Below are 25,095 nucleotides of genomic sequence, written 5' to 3'. Positions count from 1 at the left end.
TTTCAAAACTTATTCAATTACATAATTTTGATTAGTATATTTTGCTGTGTGCAAATTTTACAGAAAAAGAGCTGAAAACACATATTGAACTCTAGTTATTAGGTTTGTTTTTCCAAATGGTGTGAGTTAGAAATTTCTCAATGAGTTTGTCTAAGTTCTAAACCTGAGAAAATGATTAAATATTAAAAATAATGGAGATCAGGTTTCTCAAAGATAAAGTGAGAGGAGTTACAGCATAGGAAAGAGAGAAGATTATATTATACTCTGTGGTATTGAAATGGAACTGGTAATGAGAAATATGTGTTCATGTTTGAGAGTTTCTAGATATGCATATGCATGAGAGTGTACTTCAAATATGCATGTGTATAATGTATATATAATCATGTGTACAAATCTGTTTTTTATGTTCACATATGCACACTTTTTGGTGCTAAAATTTTTGAAATATCTGCACATTAATGATCTTCAAAAGGTTCACGAAAACTGTGTATTATGAAAAGACTGCACAGATTTCAAAGAAATTTACACCAAAGTAATCTTTCAATTTTATTTTCCATGAACTTTTTGAAGTATTCTTGTATTTCCTATGTCTGTCTCCTGAGAGATCTAGAAACACTGACATCTTAGGAGCAATGAATAGAGACAACACCCAGGTCTTGGTTTCTGTGACCATCTTTTTTTTTAAGATTCATTTATTTTTATTTGAAAGTCAGAGTTACAGAGAGAGAGAGAGAGAGAGAAGGAGAGGCAGAGAGAGAGAGAGAGAGAGACCTTCCATCAGCTGGTTCACTCCCCAATTGGCTGCAATGGCTGGAGCTGTGCCGATCCGAAACCAGGAGCCAGGAGCTTCTTCCGGGTCTCCCACATGCGTGCAGGGGCCCAAGCTCTTGGGCCATCTTATACTGCTCTCCCAAGCTACAGCAGAGAGCTGGATTGGAAGTGGAGCAGCCGGGACTTGAACCGGCGCCCATATGGGATGCTGACACTGCAGGTGGCAGCTTTACCTGCTATGCCACAGCGCCAGCCTCTGTGACCATCTTTTAATAAAGGGACATTCTCTTGCATGCTACAACAAGTCCAAGACATTACAATGAACATACCAGAAATAAAAAGGATCATCAGAAACCATTATGAGCAACCGCATGCTAAAAGCTTGATTATAAAAAGGAAATTAATTAAATTACTGGACACTAACCACCTACTGATAATAAGTCTGGAAAAAATTGGCTGAAGCAAGCAAAATAATTCAAACAGCAATATCCAAACAAAGAAAGACCTAGGCTGAAACGGCTTCATGACTGAATTCTCAAATGTTCAATGGATTAGTATCAATTCTTTTTCAAGTCATCCAGAAAAAAATGGAAGTAGAGTAATTCCAAACTTTTTTATGGAGCCAGCATCACTTGAATGCCCAAATCAAAGATAAGACAAGTAAAGAAACCTACAGGCTGATGTCCCTAATGAGAATAGATGTAAAAAATCCTCAATAAAATACTAACAAAGTCAAATTTATTTACCAACCCGAAAAGAATATATCCCATGACCATGTGGATTTATGCTTGAGATGCAAACTTGGTTTAACAAATGCAAATCAGTGTGATACACCACACTAGCAGGATGAAACACATGAACATCTCAGCAGATACAGCAGAAGCATTGGACAAAACTCATTAACATTTACTGATAAAAGACTCTCAGGAAAAAAACAGGTATAGAAGAAAAGTTCCTTAGCAAAAGAATGGTCATTTATTGAAATATAACAGGTGGTAGTGTAATCAGTGGAGGAAAACTGCTTTTCCTCTCAAGTCTGGCACAGTGCAAAGATGTCCGCTCCAACCATTTCTGTTAAACAGTACTGGAAATACGAGCAAGAGCATTCAGACATGAAAAGGAAGTGGAAGACATAGAGTTTTATCAAACTTTGTTTTGTATCTTTGACTAACCAATGGTTTTAATTATCTGTTATTACTTTTTTTAAGATTTATTTTATATATTTGAAAGACAGAGTTACAGAGAGAGGTAGAGACAGAGAGAGAGGTCTTCCACCCACTGGTTCACTCCCCAAATGATTGCAATGGCCAGAGCTGAGCTGATACGAAGCCAGGAGCCAGGGGCTTCTTCTGGGTATCCCACATGGGTGCAGGGGTCCAAGGACTTGGGCCATCTTTCACTGCTTTCCCAGGCCATAGCAGAGAGCTGGATAGGAAGAAAAGCAGCCAGGACTCGAACCAGTGTCCATATGGGGTGCTGGCGTTGCAAGCTAGGGCTTTAACACACTGTACCACAGTACAGGTCCTATCATTATTTTAAAATTTATTGTATATGGGGAAAATTGTTATATTTTCATTTGATTATTGTCTATAGCTCTCGCCTATATTGTCGCTGAATTAGGGCTTTTTAACTTTTTATTTGTTGAACTCTTTGTTTAGCAGAGCATTAAGCCCCTGACTACAATGTAAATTAAAAATATGTTATCACAAAAAGAAAGAAAAGAAGGAAGAAAGGGAGGGAGGAAGGAAGGGAGGAAGGAAGTATTTTTATATTTTTAGATGTATCTATTAACTACATTGAATCTGTTCTCTTTGTATTCATTAGCATTACTATGAAAAATTATCTCAAAAAAGAGAATAAGTACAATTGTCCCTGCTTGCAGATGACAAGATCCTATATGTAAAAATCCTGAAGACTCCAACAAAAACACTGATAGAACTAAAAATGAACTCAGGAAAGAAATAGGTTACAAAATCAACACTCAAAAAGAAGTTCTAGTTCTTTATGCCAGTAATGTTCTATCCAAAAAAGAAATTTTAACAATCCCATTTATGACAACATCAAAAAGAATAAAATATATGGGAATAAATTTAGAAGTCCAATGCACTATCCATTGCATGACAGAGCCAGGAATAAATTTAAACAATATCTATAATTTGAAAACTATACAACATCAATGAAAGAAACTTAAGAAGATACAAACAAATGTAAAGACATAGCATGTTCATGGATTGGAAGGATTAAAAATATCAAAATATTCACACACTATCCCAAGCTATCTGCATATTCAATGAAATCTCTATCCAGATTCTAATGAGATTCCTCACAGATACGGAAAAGGTAATTTAAAAAGTTGTATGAAACCACAAAAGACTTTGAAGAGCCAAAGCAATCTTGAGAAAGAAAAATATAAACAAAAGATAAGACAATGGAAATGCTCATTACCCTGATTTGGTCAGTACACACTGAGTGTAAGTGTTGAATATAACCCTGTACCCCATCAACATGTACAATTATGTGTTCATTAAAAAGTAAAAATAAATTAACTTCAAAACGGAGAAAGAAAATGAAAAACAAAGCTGAATGTTATATTTCTGGCTTCAAATTATATTACACAGTTACACTAATCAAAATAGCATGGTATTTATGTGAAAACAGACCACTGACCAAAAGAAAACAAAGAGAGACCAGAAATAAACAATCAATTACTTTTTGACAAGAACATCAAGAAGACGCAATGGGGAAGGGAGGATAGTCTCTTTAATAAATGGTTTTGGGAAAACTAGATTTCCACCCACAAAACAATTAAATTGGACTCATAACATACATGGGAATCAACTCAAAAAGGATTAAATGTCTAAATATCAAAAGGTAAGAGATAAAATATGTTGGTGAGGATGTGAATAAATTGGAACCACTGTGTGTTGTTAGAGAGAATGTAAATTTGTTCAACCATTATAGAAAACAGTGTGATATCTCCTCCAACAATTAAAAATAGAACTAGCAGGGGGAGCGGCAAGATGGCGGAATAGGAAGGAGCACATTGATAGTTCAGCAAGACACACAGGTTAATAAAAGTGGAGATACTGCAGGGTCAAGGAAGAGTAGGGGAAGAAACAGCAGCGGAAATTCTTCCGGAACTAGTGATTCACAGTGGACCTGCGTGGAGAGCGTGGGAGCCCAAGTTCGGGACACCAGCGGCAGACTAAACGCACCAGCGCTGGAACGCGAGGTGAGCCGAATCTCAATAGCCTGAGACACCAGCGGGAAAGCAGAAAGAGGAGACTAGAGGGAACGAGGCTTGAAACTCCGTGGGGAAAAGTTCACCAGGCTAACTAGAAGAGAGAGAGGGAAAAAAAAAAAAAAAAGTAACCGATACGGACACGAGTTTCTCTCCGCTCACCCCTCAAAGGCGAGCAAGACAAAGAGCAGGCGCCATTTTGGACATACGTCATAAGCAGGGCGACCTCAGGTCTGCACCAGCCCTGAGCCTAGCAGAAAAACCTGACTCTGGGGGGAGGGGTGAAATAACAGGAGATTAGGATCTAACTTGGCAATCCAGTGGGAGACTGCAGGAGAATTGGAGCCCACAACGAGGGCAGCAGAGATTCCCTGTGTGGTCCTTGGGAAAGAGCTTCCGATCTCTGGCTCCTGTGGGTATATCATTTACCTGCTAACTACCTCCAATTACATTCAGCTGTGCGGAATTACTTCCCTTTTGAAGCAAAAAAAAAAAAAGAAAGAGATTTACCACGCCTAACCTGGGAGTGTCATCTTTGACACACCCTTAACCCTGAGGAACCAAACCCAGCTCTCAGTCCACACTTATCTCAAGCCTCTAAGGCTCCACCGAAAGCAGACAGTCCACTTAATATAGAGCCATAGTGTAACAAGAAAAAACACCACAGTAAAGAAACCAAATATCTCCAACATGCCACACAACAAATGCAAAAACCGAGGTAACAAGAACAAGGAAGACACTATGACGCCCCCAAATGAAAAAGACACCCCAATTCAAGATTATGAAGATGATGAGATCGAAGAAATGCAAGATACGGATTTCAAAAAATTGATAAGAACATTAAGAAGTTCTCAAAAACAAATTCTTGAACTACAGAAATCCTTAATGGACAAGATAGAAAATCTCTCTCGTGAAAATGAAATATTAAGGAGGAATCAAAATGAAATGAAACAACTAGTAGAACATGAAACTGTGATAGTGACAAAAAACCACACTGAAATGAAGAACTCAATAGATCAAATGACAAACACATTAGAGAGCCTTAAAAACAGAATGGGCAAAGCAGAAGAGAGAATATCAGACTTAGAAGACAGAGAACAGGAAAGGAAACAGGCAAACCAAAGAAAAGAAGAAGAAATTAGAAATCTAAAAAATATTGTCGGGAATCTACAGGATACTATTAAAAAACCTAATATTCGGGTTCTAGGAGTTCCTGAAGGCATGGAGAGGAAGAAAGGATTAGAAGGCATTTTCAGTGAGATACTAGCAGAAAATTTCCCAGGTTTGGAGAAGGACAGAGGCATCTTAGTACAGGAAGCTTATAGAACCCCTAATAAACATGACCAAAAGAGATCCTCACCACGACACATCGTAATCAAACTCACCACAGTGAAACATAAAGAAAAGATTCTAAAAGGTGCAAGAGAGAAACGTCAGATCACTCTCAGAGGATCTCCAATTAGACTCACAGCAGACTTCTCATCAGAAACCCTACAAGCTAGAAGGGAATGGCGAGATATAGCCCAGGTACTAAGAGAGAAAAACTGCCAGCCCAGAATATTATATCCTGCAAAGCTCTCATTTCTGAATGAAGGTGAAATTAAGACTTTTCATAGCAAACAGAAACTGAAAGAATTTGTTGCCACTCATCCTGCCCTACAAAAGATGCTTAAAGATGTGTTACACACAGAAACACAGAAACATGGTCACCAATATGAAAGAAGGTAAAGGAAGGAAACCTCACAGCAAAAAATCACAGAAAGCAAAATTTCTCTTTGTCATAGAATTAAACTCTGATGCTCTGTTAAAGCAATGTGTTAAAGTAATCTAACAACAAAAAGCAATTCAAATCAATTGGCAATCTACAAAAAGAGTTAAAGATTTTAAAAGCTATTATTAGAATTGCTATATTGGTCTATTATGCTATGTTATATGTGTGTACATATTGTATGTCCACATAGGAAATTTTATTAAGAGTTTTATTTTAAATGGCTTATAGATAAGATTGTCCATAAATTTAAGCTGCTAAAATCAATCAAAGATACATTTTAATTCGTGTGACCTGAATCTGTGTATCATATGTTTTAAACTTGTTGGTAGAAAGAAACTAAAAACATTTTAGATGGTTGTGCTTAAGTTTACTGGCTAAACAAACTACACCATGTTAGATATTTAAGAGGTGTTTTCAAATACATGATTCTTAAAATTTATAGAAGGCATTGGACCTTCTGGTAAATGTTTTCTTAAGTTGTAATCTAATGGTTGAAACGGTTTGCTAAGTATTCAGGTAACATTGCTATTGTCAGCAAGCGATCTAGGACTTGCTCCCTCATTTCTCTATTCTAAGCCCAACTTATTCTTTCATTTCTCTATTCTCTTCAAGGTAGGAAACTAATTCTATTATGAAGGAATCTGTAGGACGCACAATTTAATCTTTAGACCTTATAAAAGAGATGGCTAACATTTTTCTGTAATAGCATAGCCAAAATAAGAACTTAAATAATAATCTCATAGCTAGATTCACTTCGCCATCAGCGAAGTATACAGTAAGTAGAAAAAACCTCCCTTTCAGACCAAAGGGAAAGAAAGTTTTAAAGTGAGAATATAATTTTCCTCATGGGCATTGTCTACCTTAGAAAAACTTCTACAGAACATGCCTGTGACTATAGACTTGTAGTTCAGGCCACTGAAGATTAGAGATGGGTTACAGGCACTCCCTTGACTTGCATCCTCTGGCCTGCTTTAACACAAACCAGGAGGAAAAGAAAGCTAGGCATCAGAAGCAATGGGTGGCAGGCCTATTAATGGCTGATCTGTACAGTGATCCGCCCTCAAGGAGACCCAACAGGCCAGTCCACTGCAGTGGCTTTCAATGTGGTAAGCATGGGCTTCAGCAGAAGTCAGCTTGTGAAGAGCCCTGGCAGCTCTGCCAAGAGTTGGATCACTGGAAATGGACCTGCCCTGGAGTCGAAGGATGCCCAGGTCAGAGCCACAGATCTTATTGGCTCTAAGCTGAAAAGCCCTTCACTCAGCCCAACTTCCAAAGTGACCACCGCAGCTGAGGGTATGGTCAAGTAGGGTCAGCAACATTGCAGGCAGAACTGTAAATTTCTTGTTAGAGATGCCCCCTGCCTTTACCTGGCCAGCTCTCCTCCCAGGCCAGCCAAGTAATGAAAGTCAACAGAGTGCCTTCCCCTAGGAGGTTCACACCTCCCTTAGGATATACCCCATGTGAAGAGATAGATAGGTCTGGGCCTCTTAACTTACAAGGCCTAAAGCCCACCAGATTATTATCAAGCCCCTTCTATCAGGTTCTATTTGCCTCTCAATCAGAAAACTTAATTGTAGCTTAGACAGCACCTTTCTTAGCTCCTCTAATAATGACTCTGTCCTTTGTTCTAGACCTTGTCTAGCGCACTTGGGCCTCTTTCCTTTGTAATCATAACCTCTACTCTACCACCAATGGCTCTACTCCCAACCTGTGTGTACTGATGGTCCTCTTCCCCACTTAATGCTGTATAACTGTTCAAACCTGGTAAATGCCACTCTTAGGATCATTGGTTACTATCCTCACTCTGTCTTTTATAACCTTGTCTAAATATGATCAGAGTCGGAAAACTTGGAAGGCTTCCATAGCCTTGGCAACTTATGACAAGAGCATAGGGTGGTTACTGGCGCCATAAACTAGAGTGTCAATTTGTTGGGTCAACAACAAGAGCCACTGTGCACTTGCTCCTCATGTGGGATCTCTATCCTTAATGTGCTGTACATTTTGATTTAATGCTATAACTAGTACTCAAACAGTATGTTTCACTTTGTGTTTCTATGTGGGTGCAAACTGTTGAAATCTTTATACTAAATTGATCTTCTGTATATAAAGAGAATTGAAAATGAATCTTGATGTGAATGGAAGGGGAGAGGGAGCGGGAGAGGGGAGGGTTGTGGGTGGGAGGGAAGTTATGGGAGGGGGAAGCCATTGTAATCCATAAGCTGTACACTGGAAATTTATATTCATTAAATAAAAGTTAAAAAATAAAAAAAAAAAAATAAAAAAAATAAAAATAGAACTAGCAGAAAATATAAACCAGAAATCTCACTAGTGGGTATATATACAAGACAATTAAGCCAATATATTTAATAGATATCTGGTTTCCCATGATATTGCAGCACTGCTCACAATAGCCAAAGTGGAAACAACCTCATTATCTGTCAATTGGCAGAATGAGTAAGGAACCTGTGAATATTGGAATATTGCTGGAATGTTATTCTACCTCAAAAGAAGATAACATCTATTTTGTGACATCATGGATCAAACTGGAGGACGTTATGCTTAGTGAAATAACCCAGAGGGAAAAAAATACATAATCTCACATATATATAACATCTAAAAGAATCAAATTCTTAGAAGCAGAGAGTAGAGCAGTGGCTGCAAGGGATTGGAGTGTAGGAAAAATGAGAAGATATTAGTTAAAGAGCATGAGCTTGCAATTAGGAGGTAAAAAAATTTCTAAAACTCATGTAGAGCATGAAGTCTACTGTTATGAATAATGTATACCTTACATCTTATGTGATAGTAGACCTTATGTATTATCACCATACAAAGTAACTTTGTGTGGTGATGTATGTGGAAATTGCTTGAATGGTAGGCATGTCACAATATACATGTACCTCAAATCATCACAGTATACATTGACTATATGGAACTTTATTTGCCAACTATATCTTAATATAGTAATAAAGTCAAGAAAATATAAAGTGAAAAATTTTATAATGTGTTTGTTGATTTTAATTTAATTAATTTGCCTTTCCTTTATTTCCATGTCAAAACACACAAGTACATTTATTTTTATTTAAGAAGAGATTGTTTATCTCATAGTTTACATACTATCATCTAAACCATTCAATATTTGTGAACATTTAGGCTGCTTTTGATTTTTTCATTACAGACAATGAATATTAGACATGTGTCTATCTGTATTTGTGAGAACTTGCAGATACATTGGATAAGTTTTATTAGTCCTGTAGGAATAAGAAGTGTAGTACTAAAATTCATATTAAATTAAATATTCATATTAAACATAGATTTGTTGCTTTGGAAGCTAGGTTAAACATCTCTTCGTGGGGATTAGCAGATACTTGTAATTTATCTTGGGTGTTGTGCTTTCTCCTAGACTTTTCCTTGTTTTTCTCTTTGGCAGTTTGGATTTACTTACTGCTCAGTTTGTGCTCACTGCATATTGTGCAGCAAAACATTTTCTCACTTGTCCTTGAAGGTAATTTAAGGTGTCTGAGAGTGATGTAAGATTTGAATCAGAAAGTGAGAGTTCAAGGTTTGGAAGACCAGAGTCAAGGACGGTTGAGAGTCTTCCGCAGCACTGCGTGGACCTCCTTGTTGCGCAGGCAGTAGATGACAGGGTTGCACATGGGTGTGACCACCGTGTAGATGACTGACAGCACCTTGTTGAGGTCCATGGACTTGATGCGGCTGGGCCGGCAGTAGATGAAGAGAGCTGCCGAGTAGAAGATGCCCACCACCACCAGGTGGGAGGCACAGGTGGAGAAAGCCTTGCGCCGGGCAGCCGCTGAGGGCATGCGGAGCACAGTCGCCCCAATGGCTGCATAGGAGGCCAGGGAGACTAGCAGAGTTCCACAGAAGATGACGATGGCAGAGATGAAGTCCACTAGCTCTGTGAGGGCCACATGGGTGCAGGACAGGTTGAGCAGAGGGGAGACGTCACAGAAAAATTGGTTGAGGACATTGGGGCCACAGTAAGACAGGCTGGCTATACATGTGGTCTTGGCTACTGAGACCACCAGCCCACCAAGCCATGAGGACAAAGATAAGCCCAGGCAGACCTGGGGCCGCATGAGCAGTGGGTAGTGCAGAGGGCGGCAGATGGCCACGTAGCGGTCATAGGCCATGGAGGTCAGGAGGGTGCACTCTGTGCAGATGAGGACAATGAAGAAGAACAGCTGAGTCATGCAGGCTGTGAAGGGCACCTGGTAGGGTCCAGTCCACAGCCCCGCCAGCAGGCTGGGCATGGTCACTGACACGTAGCACATCTCCAGGCCGCTGAGGTTGCCCAGGAAGAAGTACATGGGCTTGTGGAGCTCACTGTGGCTGCAGATGAGGTAGATGATGAGTGCATTCTCCAAGAGAGTCAGCAGGTAGAGAGTCAGGAAGATGGCAAACAGGGCGTCCCTTATCTCTGGCCTTGTGGACAAACCCAGCAAGACAAACTGCTGGACCCTGGTCGTATTGGCCAGTTCCAGGGACCTCTCCATCTGCAGAGAAGCAAACAACACAGTTGGCATCTGTTTTGTGCAGAGGCAAAGTCGTAAAAATAAAAAGTTGGAAGGATATGCACAGTGTTTGGAGAAACCAGTGTGTTTCTGCTAGAAACTGACCATTAAGGGGGGAGAGGTGCTGTAGGTTCATGAGACAAATTTGAACCTGGTTATTCTAGTTACTGCTCTTACTAAATCTGTGACCTTAGAGGGAAAAAATTGGCCATTTGCAAGTTGAGAGAATAGTATTGGCTTCTCATAAAATTAGTGAAAGGATGGATTGAAATTTAGTAAACTAAGTAAGAAACTAGGATGATTCTCCTTTCAGCTTTGCAGGATGATGATCTATTTAGATTATTTTTCTTTCCTTTTTATACTCCTCACAGCAATTCAAGAGTTTTACAAAGTAGAGTAAAACTGTCAGGTCTCTTAATTTAAAATATGTTCTTCTTTCTTTAATCCAATATTATTTTCTACAATTGTATTATATTCTGTGGGTCACCAACGGTAATATTTGAGAACAAAAGGACCGTTTCCTCTGTGTACAGCAAATGGATACCTGTGAAGATATTTTCTCAATCTATATGATCACATATCCACTACCATATTTTTTGTCTATTTTTATAATTGAGGAAGCTGAGGCTTATAGAGGAAATTTTTATACAAACTAGAGTATATAATTTTCTCACAAAATCATCTGAGATTCATCAAACCCCCTTCTTTGTGTCAGAAAATGGACATATGACAGTTATTTTTTTGGTTCTGTTGCACAGGAGAGATGTAATACATTTTCAGTAAACCAAAAAAAATTCAAGTAAATGTTGCTCACATCCTTGCTACTCAAATGTGCAATTTCCCAACCCAATTTCTGGCTGCAACTCAAGAGACAATTCCTTCAGAACTCTCTCATATCAATATAGGGGTCTGATGTGCATGGTAGCACACATGCATTCCACACCTCAACATTTTCACCAATAATGTGTACTGAAATGAACTCCATATCATCACAGAGCTGAAATTTCTCTTCCAAGCAGAGGCAGAGTATTTCCTTGTGTGGATGCACTGTGGTTATCAGTCCCTGTCTAGAGATCTGCTCTGCTCTCCCACGATAGCATAAGGATCATGGAGCCAGCGCAATACAGTGTCTGGTGTGAGGACTACATTTTGATGAAAATAAATGAACCAATGTGAAGAGTTTACCAGGAAATAATCTGACTTCACACTGTGTGGTGCCTGGATACAAAGTGATGTGATATAGTTTGGGGTCCATTTAACAAGCACTAAGGCTTGTAGGCAATACTGCAATATATTTGACACTTAATATGCACCTGGCCCCATGCTAAGAATGCCCACGCGTTACCTCATTTATTCATAACAAACACTCCGGTGGGGTCGAACCTACAACATCATCTGATTGAGAAATGGCTGTGCTGGGCACTTAATGGCCACGTGCCTGTTCCATTGGGTTTCAGAATCCATAGGTGGAAATAGGATTTATGATACAAAGACTAAATTCAAACATAAATCTAGAGAACGTATATGGTGAGGGGCAACTGGCTACATGAGTTCTAGCTGTGAGAAAAGCTGACCCTGAGAAGGTGACTTGAAGGGAGTGTGGGGTGCTGAGGGGAGCAGCCTCCTGCATGCAGGCAGTAGCGAGTGGAAAACGCTGGACTCAGCAGTAAATGCAGGCATCACAGATCTCGAGGAGGCCTTCAAAACTGTGTTTAGTGAGCAACAAGAGCAGAAGGAGGTGAGGAAAGAAGTGAGTTTAAAGATTAGCTCACATAGATTGTGAGAATTTCAAGACATTTGCATACTTCTGCAACAACTAAAAACGTGCCAGCCATCGCAGGATTTCCTAAGTCCCTCCTTTGATTTTCAGCATTACGATGATAGCAACTATGTGTTATTCTATTCCATTCTCTCCCGCGTCCATAAAAAATTCTGTTGCTTTCCTTATTTTACAAGGAAAACAATGGAAAGTCAGAAAGTGAAAGTGTCTTGCCCAAGGTCATACAGCCAAAAGTGGAAATGGGAGCAAGATTTAGACAAACTTGAATCACTGTGCACAGTTACCTCCTCTCTAAAGATTTCAGCAGCCATGGTGATAAATGCTACACCATGGACTAAACTCCTTTGTGTTTTCCAAACGTTAGCTTTCTAAAACCCCACAAAACCTCCATTAAGAAGCTATCGCTATTCCTCTTTTTGCAGTAAGTAAAGAACCAAGCCCAGAGAAGTAAGTATTTTGCTTCAGATGCAAAGTAACGACTATCAGAACCGGGATACAAAATGGGCTCTCATGGAATTAAAGCCTCATGCATATTCACTCCCTAGTGCCCCAGTGGCTTTTTAAATCTTCAGTTCTAGTAGAGTTTACCCTTCAGGAACTTAAATATTGGTATGCATAAATAATGAGAAAGAGATTTGTGCAACATAAGAATATGCCTACTCTGCACAAGCATATTAAGGACGAAAGGTGTTTTGAGACAAATTCTCTTATGGTTGTACGCAGGAAGCCCAGGATCTGCATGCAAGCAAGAGTTAGTTGTTATCATTTTATTCAGGAAATCAGAGTTTCCTGAAAAGTCAATTTGGAGATTTAGGAAAAGTTTAATCTTAAGGTTAAAACAAAGGCATATGGATCATGAAAGACATATGAATCTTCGGCTCAAAATTCAGTTCACTCTTAGTCACTGATCCAACAGGCTGGGGAGCTGACGTGAACATACCAAAGTTTTCACAGCTGTAAGCAGAACTTGCACTGTGGTGACTCTTTCCTAGCTGTGAGTGCAATCGCCTTTCTCTAAGAGGCAGAAGCTAGACCAAAGCCCAGTGATGAAGCCTTGGGCTGCTCCCTCATCTTTCTGAACCTCCGTTTCCAGATCAGCACAATGCGATATTTTCATTGTTCTCGCAGGTTTATTGACAGTAAAATTTAGAATATATCCACATAGTGAGTGACTATAAAAGTTTAGACCATTGTGAGTCCTGGAGGAGTGGATCTATCTGTTTCCCAATTAAGGATTTCTCACAGAAAAGGTAAAACACAATGCGAATGAGTACAGTCATTCTGGAGAACAGAGTTACCACATTATCAAGCTACCCGGATACACTGTCAGAGGAACTGAAATCAATCATATATAAAAGAGACACCCGCACTCATACCATTCCCTGCAGCACCGTTCACTAGAGCCGAGATACAGAATTAGCCTGGGTGTCCACTGATGGATGCATGGGTAAAGAAAGTGTGATTTACTTGCACAATGGAATATTATTCTGCCACCAAAAGAACAAAATCCTAACATTTGCAGCAAAACAGATGGAAGTAATGATCATTATGTTAAGTGAAATAAGCCAGACATAGAAAGACAAATACTGCATAGTCTCTTTCATATGTGGAAGTTTAAAAATAGTTGATCAGGGGCCAGCGCTGTGGCACAGGGGATAAAGCCCCCGCCCGCAGAACCAGCATCCCATATGGGCACTGGTTCGAGTCTCAGCTGCCCCACTTCCAATCCAGCTCTCTGATGTGGCCTGGGAAAGCAATAGAAGATGGTCTTCCATCTGCTGGCTCACTCCCCAAATAGCTGCAATGGCTGGAGTTGGGCTGATCTGAAGCCAGAAGCTGAGCCAAGAACTTCTTCTTAGTCTCTCATGTGGGCGCAGGGATCCAAGCACTTGGGCCATCTTGTACTGCTTTCCCAGGCCATAGCAGAGAGCTGGATCTAATACACACACACACACACACACACTACTCCCGAGTTTTCAGAGATTCAAAACACTGAGCCTCAGTACCTGGTATGCCTGGTGTGTTCTCTAAAAGAAGGGTCCTTCTGTTGTTCCTCCTCTTCACCTCCACAGATCAGCATTTGCTCCTCACCTGATAGTGCCACAGATGCTTTCTGGCTGATGTTGCACTTGGAGGAGATTCAGAAGCCCAATCGGATTCGGATTCTGCCCAGAGGGGTTTATTCCAGGAATAGAGCAGCCTTTTAGTCCAATCTTGCAAAGAGCTGTACTTAATCCTGAACCAGGCTCTCCCCACCCCACCCCCTTGATCCTCTGTGTCGCCATCCACACTTGAAGAGGCAGACGGCCAAGTTACACCAGAGTTCTAGACCTCGGAGACCTCCTTGGTCTCTGAGGATTTGGAGGAGTGCATTGAAATACTTTTCGGCAATGCCCTGTAGAAGCTGGAGGGGAGGAGAGACAGCAAAGTCGGCTTCTGAACCGTCCTCCTTTGGGGCAACATGAATTGACTGATTTCTTTCCAAATTTCAGGCCTTGTTTGTTCTTGGAGTCTCGGGCACAAAGATGAGTAGGAAAGAATTCCATCCTTCAGTCCATCAACCTCTCGTGTGACAGAACACCCTGACTCAGACACACAAGTTAATAGGTTGTTCCGAGAAGCACCATTGGGGCCGAGGCCCACAGGGGCAGAAGAACTTCTTATAGACTAGGGTCTCAAAAACACCGTTTGTTGAAGGTACATTTGCACATTCTTATTCAAAGCAGCACTATTTACAATGCTCCAAAGATGGAATATTACACAATGGAATATTACTCACCCTTCAAAAGAAAATTCTGACATGTGCTATACTACAGGTGAACCTTGAAGATGTTATGCTAAGTGAAATAAGTCAGTCACAAAAGATAAATAATATATCAGCCCACTCGTGTGAAATACTGAGAGTAATCAAATGCACGCAGAGAAAGCCCAATGGAGGTTGCCAATGGCTGCATGCCTCAGGGAATGAGAGTTACTGGTGAATGGGCACAGAGCTCAGTTTCTACAAGATGAAAACTGCTCTGGAAATAGATGGTGGTGGTGGTTGAAAAACCAAGTGAAAATAAATTTAATTCACTTAAAGACTGTTACCATGGTAAATATTATGTTTGTGTTTTACCTTATCCACATTTAATTACTTAATAAAATATGTAATATAATATATAATGACATAATTATATATAATATAACTGCTGCCTAGAGGAAGGGGCATTTGGTCTGATCTCCTGAAATTCACTTCAGACTGTTTTCACAACAAAAACTCAAGAAATGGGCCATACTGAAATATAACTGTGCTACATTCAAAGACTATTTTAAAATTCTTCACTGCCTTGTAGATGAAATCAAAGTGCCTTCCCATGGCATTCAAGACTTGCATTGCAGCATCCGTGGTTCCCTCGTATTATACTCCCATTCCACAAATGTGCAGTTGAGGTGTAGAAGACAACACCAAATCAGAGTCCTCTCTCTCTCTCTCTCTCTCTCTCTCTCTCTCTCTCTCGTTGAAAGAAAAACATCATGAAACCCAAGTTAATATGTCCAGTTTTTCTTACACAGAACTTAGAAACAAGTGTGTTGACACTTTTTCATGAACAGAGAACAGACTGTATGCATTCCATAGGTACAGTTCCAAGAAAGCAACCCCACTTCCCTCCCTTCCTTGCTGCCCTTAACCCCCCCCCACACTCCTCCCCTCTCTTCATCAGTTTTTGCAAACTCATAATTTTAATCCACTCCATTTTCACAGGCTTAATTTGCCACTAATAGTAATATTCAACAAGTAAAAGGTAGAAGGACAACAGTCCCACAGGAGTATAAACAAGGGCTAAAAATGACAACCATATCCCGGAATGACCATGTCATTCCTATACATTTTTTGATATTCTGTATAAACAACCACATAGCAGAGAAAACATATGATATTTGTATTTTTGAGACTGGCTTGTTTCACTAAGCATAATGGTTTCCAGTTTTCTCTGTTTTGTTGCAAAAGATAGGACTTCATTCTTTTTTATGGCTGGATAGTATTCCATAGTGTGTACATACCACATTTTCTTCATCCAGTCATCAGTTGATGGATAACTGGGTTGATTCCATTTCTTAGCTATTGTGAATTGAGCTTCAATAAACATGTGGGCACAAATAACTCTTCCATTTTATGATTTCATTTCATTTGGGTAATTTCCCAGGAGTGGGATGGCTGGTAGATCTATTTTCATATCTCTGAGAAATCTCCATACTTAGTTCCATAATGGCTATATTAGTTTACATTCCCACCAACAGTGGATTAGGGTACCTTTTCCCCCCACATCCTCACCAGCATTTACTGTTTTTTGATTTTTGGATGATAGCCATTCTAACTGGGGTGAGGTGAAACCTCATTTGGTTTTGATTTGCATTTCCCTGATGGCTAATGATCCTGAGCATTTTTTAATGTGTCTGTTGGCCATTTGGATGTCATCCTTTGAAAATTGCCTGTTCGTGTACTTGAGTAGTTTGGTGGATGCTTAGAGAACTGATAAAGCATAGTTTCTTGGTGTACCTGAAAGTGTTTCTTGAGAAGACTGACAGGTGAATCAGCAAATCATGTGGGGAAAATCATCCACAATGGGGACAGCACCATCCAATCAGCTGGAGGCCTGAATGGAACAGGAAAGTGGATCAAGGGGAAAACTCTCTCCATGGCTCTTTCTTACAGAGCAAGCACGTCTTCTCCTACTACTTCCCTTGGATATCAGATGCCAGGTTCTCTGGCCATTTGACTCTCAGACTTGAGCCAGTGGGCCCCTGGAGGGCTGCTGAGTCTTTGACCTCAGACTAAGGCCTGAATCACTGGCTTCTCTCCATCCGAGCCTTGTAACTTCATGGACTGACCCTCTCCCTTCCCTGGCTTTACAGATCTGTCATTCTGGAACCTTCTAGCCTCTGTGGTGATGTAAGTCAAACTAATAATTCCATTCATTCATTCTATTGGTTCTTTTTCTCTGGAGAACCCTGCCAATCAAACCCCTGAGAGGTCATGGACCACAGACTATGTTCACGCACTCTACTGTCTCAAAGAGCCTAGAGAAGAGCCTGATACATGGCAGGTGTTCAATACACATTTGTTGCTTGGATGTGGAATTTGGGAACTAACTGTTAGAAAGGTAGAAATTTTGGCAGAAATGACTCGACTTAAAAAAATAAAAAGTCATTCTGCTTTATTCAAAGAAATGAGTTGATTGTGAGGGCAGAAAAATGATTCTCATGAATTCTAAATAGGAGAAATTGAGCATCGCATGAAGACATGTTATGAATTGAGTTGCAGAAATTTGAAATGCTGCTTGTATAACTGTGCCGTGACAGAGTAAGTGCTATGCATTTGTGACAACAGTGTTGATAATGATAGTGATGGTGATGGTGATGATGATGAGAATTACTGTGTTGTATGGTAAATCAAAGGGTTTTAGTGTTGAAAATTACATGATCAGGACTATCAGTTAAAATAGTCTTTGATTGGTACACACATTGAGTTAAAATAAGGACATACATATGGCACTGGTTTTAGGACACGAGTACAATAAGCCAGTGGATCCTGTTCTTAATCAGCACCACCAGCATCCCCTCCACCACCATCACCACCACCACCACCACCACCACCACCACCATCATCCATTACATCTGGGAAGTAGCTGTATATTTTATACTCATCATCTCCTTATACTTCCACAAAATAATTCTGGATTACAAGAATAACAGAGACTTCAGCACATGCCTTCCTGTTTATAGAGAGTGAAGTTGAAACTCAGAGGGGAAGTTATTTGTCTAATATCACCCATCAAGGGTGTGTTTCCAGACTGAACTCCAATCTTCCATTCCAAATCTAGCTTCATATGGAATGCTGCTGGGGTGCTCCCTTAAGGAGATGGAGTTTTGGTATTTTCCAGTCTATGGGACTAGCTATGAAAATAATAAATGGAGACCATTCATTGAGTGCCCACTGTATTCCAACAGTTGTGCTAGGCATTTCCACACATCTCCTCATTTAATGTTAAAAATCCCATGCAGTGATTACTTACATCATCAATAAGAGTGTCAATTGTTAAATCAACAACAGGAGTCACTGTGCACTTACTCCCCATGTAGGATCTCTGTCGTTAATGTGTTGTACTATGAGAATTAACAGTAAAAATAGTCTTCAAGCAGTACTTTATGCTTTGTGTGTCTATGTGGCTGCAATCTGTTGAAATCTTTACTTAGTATATACTAAGTTGATTTTCTGTATATAAAGATAATTAAAAATGAATTTTTTTTTATTTTTTTTGACAGGCAGAGTGGACAGTAGAGAGAGACAGAGAGAAAGGTCTTCCTTTTGCCGTTGGTTCACCCTCCAATGGCCGCCGCGGTAGCGCGCTGCGGCCCGCGCACCGCGCTGATCCGATGGCAGGAGCCAGGTGCTTCTCCTGGTCTCCCATGAGGTGCAGGGCCCAAGGACTTGGGCCATCCTCCACTGCACTCCCTGGCCACAGCAGAGAGCTGGCCTGGAAGAGGGGCAACCGGGACAGGATCGGTGCCCCGATCGGGACTAGAACCCGGTGTGCCGGCGCCGCAAGGCGGAGGATTAGCCTAGTGAGCCGCGGCGCCGGCCTAAAAATGAATCTTAATGAAGAATGGGATGGGAGAGGGAGTAGGAGATGGGATGGTTTAAGGGTGGGATGATGGTTATGGGAGGAAAACCGCTATAATCCAAAATAAATAAATTTTATTTATTAAATAAAATTTTCTAAAAAAATCCTACGCAGTAGGTAGGCTTACTAGTCCTTCTTCACCGATAGGAAAACTAATGTTCAGAGACGCTGGCAAGACCAAGCTTATGCACCTAGAAAAATAAAATGACAACTGGAATCTGTCCGTCTTCCAGAAAAATCATATCCTTCAACGATATGATTGATAACGACGATAAGCTGGCGAGAACAAACTTCTCCTTTGATATATCATGTTCAGAAAAAACTTAATGGGCTACGGAGAAGAAATAAATTAACTCCTGTACCAGGCCTAGGTAATGTCCATTAAATCAGAAAATCATATCACTACAAGTGATAGAAAATCCAACTCAAAATGGTTTAAGCAAAAGTGAATTTATTCATTCATATAAGAGGCATTTCCATAGTGAGATCAGACTTCAGGCATGACTGGACACAAGAATTCAAGTCACTTCTTCTCACTTTTGGTTTTCCTTACACTGACACCATTATCAATCGGGAGTTTCTCTGTTAAAAACAAAACAGTCACTGACAGCTACGTGTTTACATCATCATAGCCACAGCCCATGAGAAAGAGAAATTTGAAAAAATTCATGGGATCTGGATTTCCGAAGAAAATTCTGTCAGTGTCCCAAATTTCTCACTTTCCCCTCTATCAGTGTTTTTGGTCATGTAACTTTACAGTTTCCCACAAAGAGACAGAGATCACTCCCTGTCCTTTGCCATGACACCTGCCTGTGTAATTTGCATTGGCCAGTGGCATGTCACTGGGTGTGGCATGTCCAAAGCCTTGAAAATCTCTTATGGAAGAGGGCCTCCTTACTTATCCTTCAGCTAGTGCAATAAGAACAAACACGCCTGAGCTATGCCTCTGGTCCCAGCAACAGGAGAGACTCATGGACCAGGCTCTTCAACAGAATCAAGCCTACATCAGTCAACCCTGTTTTGTGCAAGCAAGCCTATCAAAGAGCAGATGAGCCCAGTTTAGAGTCACTGACACTGAACTAACTGAACGCTCATGAAAATAAGTGACATGCTCTAAGACACTAACATTTAAGACGTTCTGTTAACAGCATTCTGATGGCAAGAGCTCACTGACACGCTGTAGTTGGCCCAAAGTTCATTTGTCCACTCCTACTAAATAATTATGATTGAAGACTGACTCCTTGGTCATGCTCTTTTCCTGATTAAAGGTAGAATCAGCACCACCATGACTTTGGAGGTTGCAAGAGGAACAGGTATGGTTCCCTAGAAGACAATCAGAGCTAGCTGCACCAGGTACTTGCATGTGAGTCCCGGGACATCAACAACTCCTGACTCCGAGGAGTCATCCAAAGGACTCACTTCCCGGGTCCAAACCACTGGCGCCCACAACACACGCGCCCTAGTGCTGCCTTCACCTCCTTGTTCCGCAGGCTGTAGATGAGGGGGTTGAGCATGGGCGTCACCAGCGTGTAGGACAGCGACACCACCTGCTTGCTCTCTGGGGAGTAGCTGGCCTTGGGTCGCAAGTGGATGACCCCTGTGGTGCCATAAAACAGAACCACCACGATGAGGTGGGAGGCACAGGTGGACAGGGCCTTGTGGCGCCCGGTGGCCGAGGGCATCTGTAGGACTGTGGCCAGAATCAGGACGTAGGACGCGGCTATCAGACAGAAGGGCACCATGATGACCAACACTGTGGCCACCAACACACAGCCCTCGAAGACCCTGGTGTCCGCGCACACCAGGCTCAGCAGGGGGGCGATGTCACAGAAGAAGTGGCGGATGCCGCGCGGCCCGCAGAACGGGAAGCTGAAGAGCCAGACGGTGAAGACCAGCGCCACGGGCACCCCCGCCAGCCAGCAGGCGGCGGCCAGCAGGCGGCACAGCCGCGGGCTCATGATGGCGCCATAGCGCAGGGGCCTGCAGATGGCCAGGTAGCGGTCCCAGGCCATGGCGGTCAGGAGGAAGCACTCGGACGTGACGCACGACAGCACCAGCAGCAGCTGCAGGGCGCAGGCGGCGGGGGCCACGCCGCGCCCGGGCCGCAGCAGCGTCAGCAGCAGGCGGGGCGCCACGTCCAGCGAGAAGCAGAGCTCCAGCAGCGCCAGCTGGCGCAGGAAGAAGTACATGGGCGCCCGCAGCCCGGGGTCCAGGCCGGTGAGCGCCGCGATGAGCGCGTTGCCCAGCAGCGTGAGCAGGAACATGGCCAGGAAGAGGGGCGCGAGCAGCGGCCGCAGCGCGGGCACGTGCGCGAAGCCCAGCAGCACGAAGTCGCCGGCCAGGCTCCCGTTGGCCCAGGACTCGGGCATGGGGCCCGGGGCGCGTGGGGGCCTCGCCTGGCCGCGGCAGGAAGGAAGCCTGCGGGAGGGCGCGGAGGGAGAGGCCGGTGAGCCGGGGGACTGCGCCTGCCTGGCCCTGTGCCCGTGGCGCCATGGCGCGGGCCTGAGAGCCTGGGAGGGGTCGTATGCAATGGCAGATCTGATGGTGACCCGGGTAGGGCGCCCCTGAACGGCCTGGAGACGTGGGACGAAGTCCAGTGACCACATCTGCTGGCCTGGCCGCTGCGCGTTTCTCTGATCCATGCACCAGGGTTTGTCCCACCTTGGGGCCTGGCACGTGCTGGTCCCTCCCCCATGGGACCTGCTATTCCCTGTGTCTCCCTGTGCGAGGATCTCTGTGCCCTGGTTCTTGGCTATGTCACAGTCCCCACCTCCCAGGGCCCAGCCTCAGAGACAGCCTCGGTGTCCATAACCCCTACATTTCCTGTCACCCCAGGGCCTTTGCATGTGTCCAGTTATGGTCCCTGTCTTTGGCATTGTCTGCCCTTTCTCGACCTCCAGGTCTCCATTCAAAAATCCCCTTCTTAGCATCCCTTGTCCAGGAGCCAGAACAGCATCGCCCGCCACGCCCTCCTGCCGTCTGCATTATGTGGCTGCAGCTGCCGTGCAGCGAAAACTGGGCTGAATTTCATTTTTGTGCAATAAAGTCTATTTCCTTCTACAAACTGGGAACCTCATGGAATACACTACTTTTTATGCAGTAGCTAGAAATTAATCTCCATTAAGTGCAATAATTTGTCTCCTAGTGTTTTCTTGTGGAGAAGAAAGGAGCTGACACATGGAAGTTGTAAGCACTGGGGCAGCTACATGGTTAAGCATTGGTAAACATGGCCAAAGGCTTCAGTGTTTGTTGAATGAATCCAAAACCTTCTCCCTGTTCTTTCCATATCTCTGTTACATATATGCTGAAGCTCAAAGTTGTCACAGCACCCCACCCCCACATTCATTCATTCATTCATTAGTTCATTCTAGCCATGAAGTGTTCCCTGTAGCAGGCACTGAGCTGGGATTTGGGAGAGAAGAGGAAGCCCAGACCCGTTCCCTAACTTCAGGAGGGTTGGGGTGGGTTTTCTATAATAGAATTCTAACCTCTTGTCACTCGACCAGCTCATGCATGAACAATTATCGCATGCGTGACTTATGTTTTATCAGTGCCTGGCCCATAAATTGCATCCTTACTGAGTACCTGGTCTTACTTGTTGGTAGTTCCTTGTCTTGTTTTTATGCCAGGGGCTGGCACACATAGCAGTCCAAAAATGTTTGTTGAATGACTAAGGAAGGGGACTGTTCTCATTTCTCACTGCTACCTCTTACGTTTTTTTCAAAGTCCTCCCTCACGGCTCGTTCCGGCCTCATGCTGGCTGCTCACGCTGGTCCTTAAATTAAGCCAGTCTCGGCGCACACATTGGACCACACAGCTCACTGGGGACAGCCTGATGCTGGAGCCGGAGAATGACCATGGTGGCTGCCCTGGAAGGCCAGCAAACAGATTGTTTCTCCTAAGTAAACCTTCCTCAGTTGTAAGGGGTCTCCATAGTGAAAGACACAGCATTTCAGGGCTGTGGATTAAAAAAAAAAAATGAACACAGAGAATATAGGCATCTTGCTCAAAGTGGAGAGGAAACTGGAACTCTGAAATAACTTTGGAAGTCACACAGCGGCTAAACAACGGGTCAGAGTCACACACAGCTGTTATGTCCACCAGCCTCTCAGTCTGAGAAAACCCTCTAGTCACCTTTCAGAGCGCCTCCGGTGTGCCATCTCCATGGCAACCCCTCTGTTCTAGGTCACAGTCAGCCTTCACATAAAGAATACCACAGGCTCACAACTAACTCCTGGTTCTACTCTTGCCAGCTCCATCCCATTCATCACTAGAGTGAGAGGACTGGACATTGTGAAAATGTCGAAGTGACTGTCATTTTAAGAGAGCCTACCTCCTTCATTGAGACTCTGACTCAGGGTCAGATTTGGGTTCCTAAACCAGCAAGGGACCCACCCAACCACCTCTCCAGGGGTCCACATATGCCTCAAGAATTCAGAGCATTTCTCTCTGATTTGACTTATCCAACCAACCTTGTTTGAGCACTGTGCTAGGTGTCCAGGATTCTCTACCAAGGCTTGTCTGGTGTGAGAGATACCAGGGAAGGAGGTCAGGAGGATGCCTTAGCAGCCTGAATGTGAGCGGTGTTAAAGCTGGGACTACAATGCTCCATGTTTACAGAAGAGATGGGGGCACTCTCAAAATTAATTCTGGAGTCTGACTCAGTAGCTGTTGCTGGTTGATTGGATCCAAGCCTGAAGAAGAGAGAGGAATGGAAGGTGACTCCTAGGAGACTGACCAGAGCAGCAAGCAATGGGATGATGCTATCGACTGAAATACGGAGACTCGTGGATGATCAAGCTTGGGGCTAGGGTTAGGAGAAAGAAGGACTGAGCTTTGAATGTCAGTACTTGAGTTTTGGGAAGCTTCCCAACTGGACTGTAGTGCACACAATTGTTTCACAGGTCTGGGGCTCAGCAGCAAGCCTCAGTGTGAGAATGTTGCTTTAAATATCTTCACCATAGAGAGAATGTTCAGCCACATACTGGATGTGCTTGCCCAGAGAGACAGTGATGATTTGACTTCATTTCCCCCTCTGTGAGTGGTGAGGGGCCTGATAATGGTTAACACTCACTGTAACTGCATGGTGTGCCATTGTCACCCTCTTCATGCCCCAGATGGGGAAACCAAGACACAGAGAAGCTAAGTAAATTTGCCCATAAGTGGCAAAGCACAGATCTGAACCCAGAAAGTCCAGCCCCAGGATAGATCCTGGACTATGCTGCCTCTACACATAGTAGACATTCAATGAGTAGTTTGTAAATTAATGTTAGTCCCCTTCTATATCTCTATCTTATCTACTCCAAGCCCATCCCCTCGTCTCACCTCCTTGGTCTTGGTGGAAGAAGCCATCCATGGAGTGCCCGCATCTTCACTTACCAAGTGAGAATGGTTGTGCCCCCACAGAAGGACTCCTCTCCTCCACTCCGTTTGAAACATGGTCTTGTGGGAAAAGCTCAGAAAGAGCTTGTTTCATATCGGAGATGCACCCTTTCCGGGCCATCTGACTGAATAAAGATCTTTGCTTCTCTGAACACCCAGCCCCTTAGAAAGACAGTGGGACATCCTTTAACCTAAGATCTGGCCCAATGTACTGCCTGGAGACTGTAATTGGCAAAACTATATTGTCTACTTGAAATTTGCTAAGAGAGTAGATCAAAAGTGTGCCCAAAAATGTAACTGTGTGAGATGATGGGTATGTTAGTCCATTTGATCACAGTAATCATTTCATGACGGATACATATCTCAAAAGGTCACATTGTACGCTTTAAATATAGGTACTTTTTATTTTCCAATTACACTGCAGTGAAACTGAAAACAGAGACCCGGCCCTCAGGGGTTATGAGACTCTGAGGTGCTGTGTGCAGACCCCAGTGACCCCCAGACCTCAATGGAAAGTCAGGATGGGAGACCTTGAGTAGCAGCATTGAGTAGCAGCAAAAAAGAGACATGCGGGATATGGCTAAACTGGACATTAGTTTTACCATAAAACTTGGCTTGTTTAAGGGCCAGCATTGTGGTGTACCAGGTAAAGACACTGCCAACTGTGCCGGCATCTTATATGGGCACCAGTTTGTGTCCCAGCTGCTCTATTTCTGATCCAGATCCCTGCTAATGGCCTAGGAAAGGCAGCAGAAGATGGCCCAGTGTCTGGGCCCCTGCCACCTACATAGGAGAGCAGGATGAAGCTCCTGGCTCCTGCCTTCAGCTGGCTCAAGTCTGGCCATTGTGGCCATCTGGGGAGTGAACTAGTGGATGAAAGATCTCTCTCTATGTCTCTTTATTTTAGACAGTATAGCAAAAGTGAAAGACCTTAACTAAGATACTATAATTTC

General features: G+C 42.9%; 2 protein-coding genes across 2 annotated transcripts; both read right to left on the bottom strand.

Moving 5' to 3' along the window:
- Window positions 1-9,358: 9,358 nt before the first annotated feature.
- LOC133748821 (olfactory receptor 6Z7-like) lies at window positions 9,359-10,312 on the bottom strand. The gene has a single exon (XM_062177829.1). The coding sequence runs from the start codon at window positions 10,295-10,297 to the stop codon at window positions 9,359-9,361; it is 939 nt and encodes a 312-aa protein (XP_062033813.1). The 5' UTR covers window positions 10,298-10,312.
- A 9,863-nt stretch (window positions 10,313-20,175) lies between these two features.
- Window positions 20,176-21,402, bottom strand: LOC133748652 (olfactory receptor 10A7-like). The gene has a single exon (XM_062177584.1). It carries the CDS (start codon window positions 21,400-21,402, stop codon window positions 20,176-20,178), a length of 1,227 nt encoding a protein of 408 aa, XP_062033568.1.
- Between the last annotated feature and the right edge of the window lie 3,693 nt (window positions 21,403-25,095).

This window comes from Lepus europaeus, chromosome 19 (genome assembly GCF_033115175.1).
Source record: "Lepus europaeus isolate LE1 chromosome 19, mLepTim1.pri, whole genome shotgun sequence".
Classification (NCBI taxonomy): Eukaryota; Metazoa; Chordata; class Mammalia; order Lagomorpha; family Leporidae; genus Lepus; species Lepus europaeus.
This window is presented reverse-complemented; position numbering and strand designations above follow the sequence as displayed.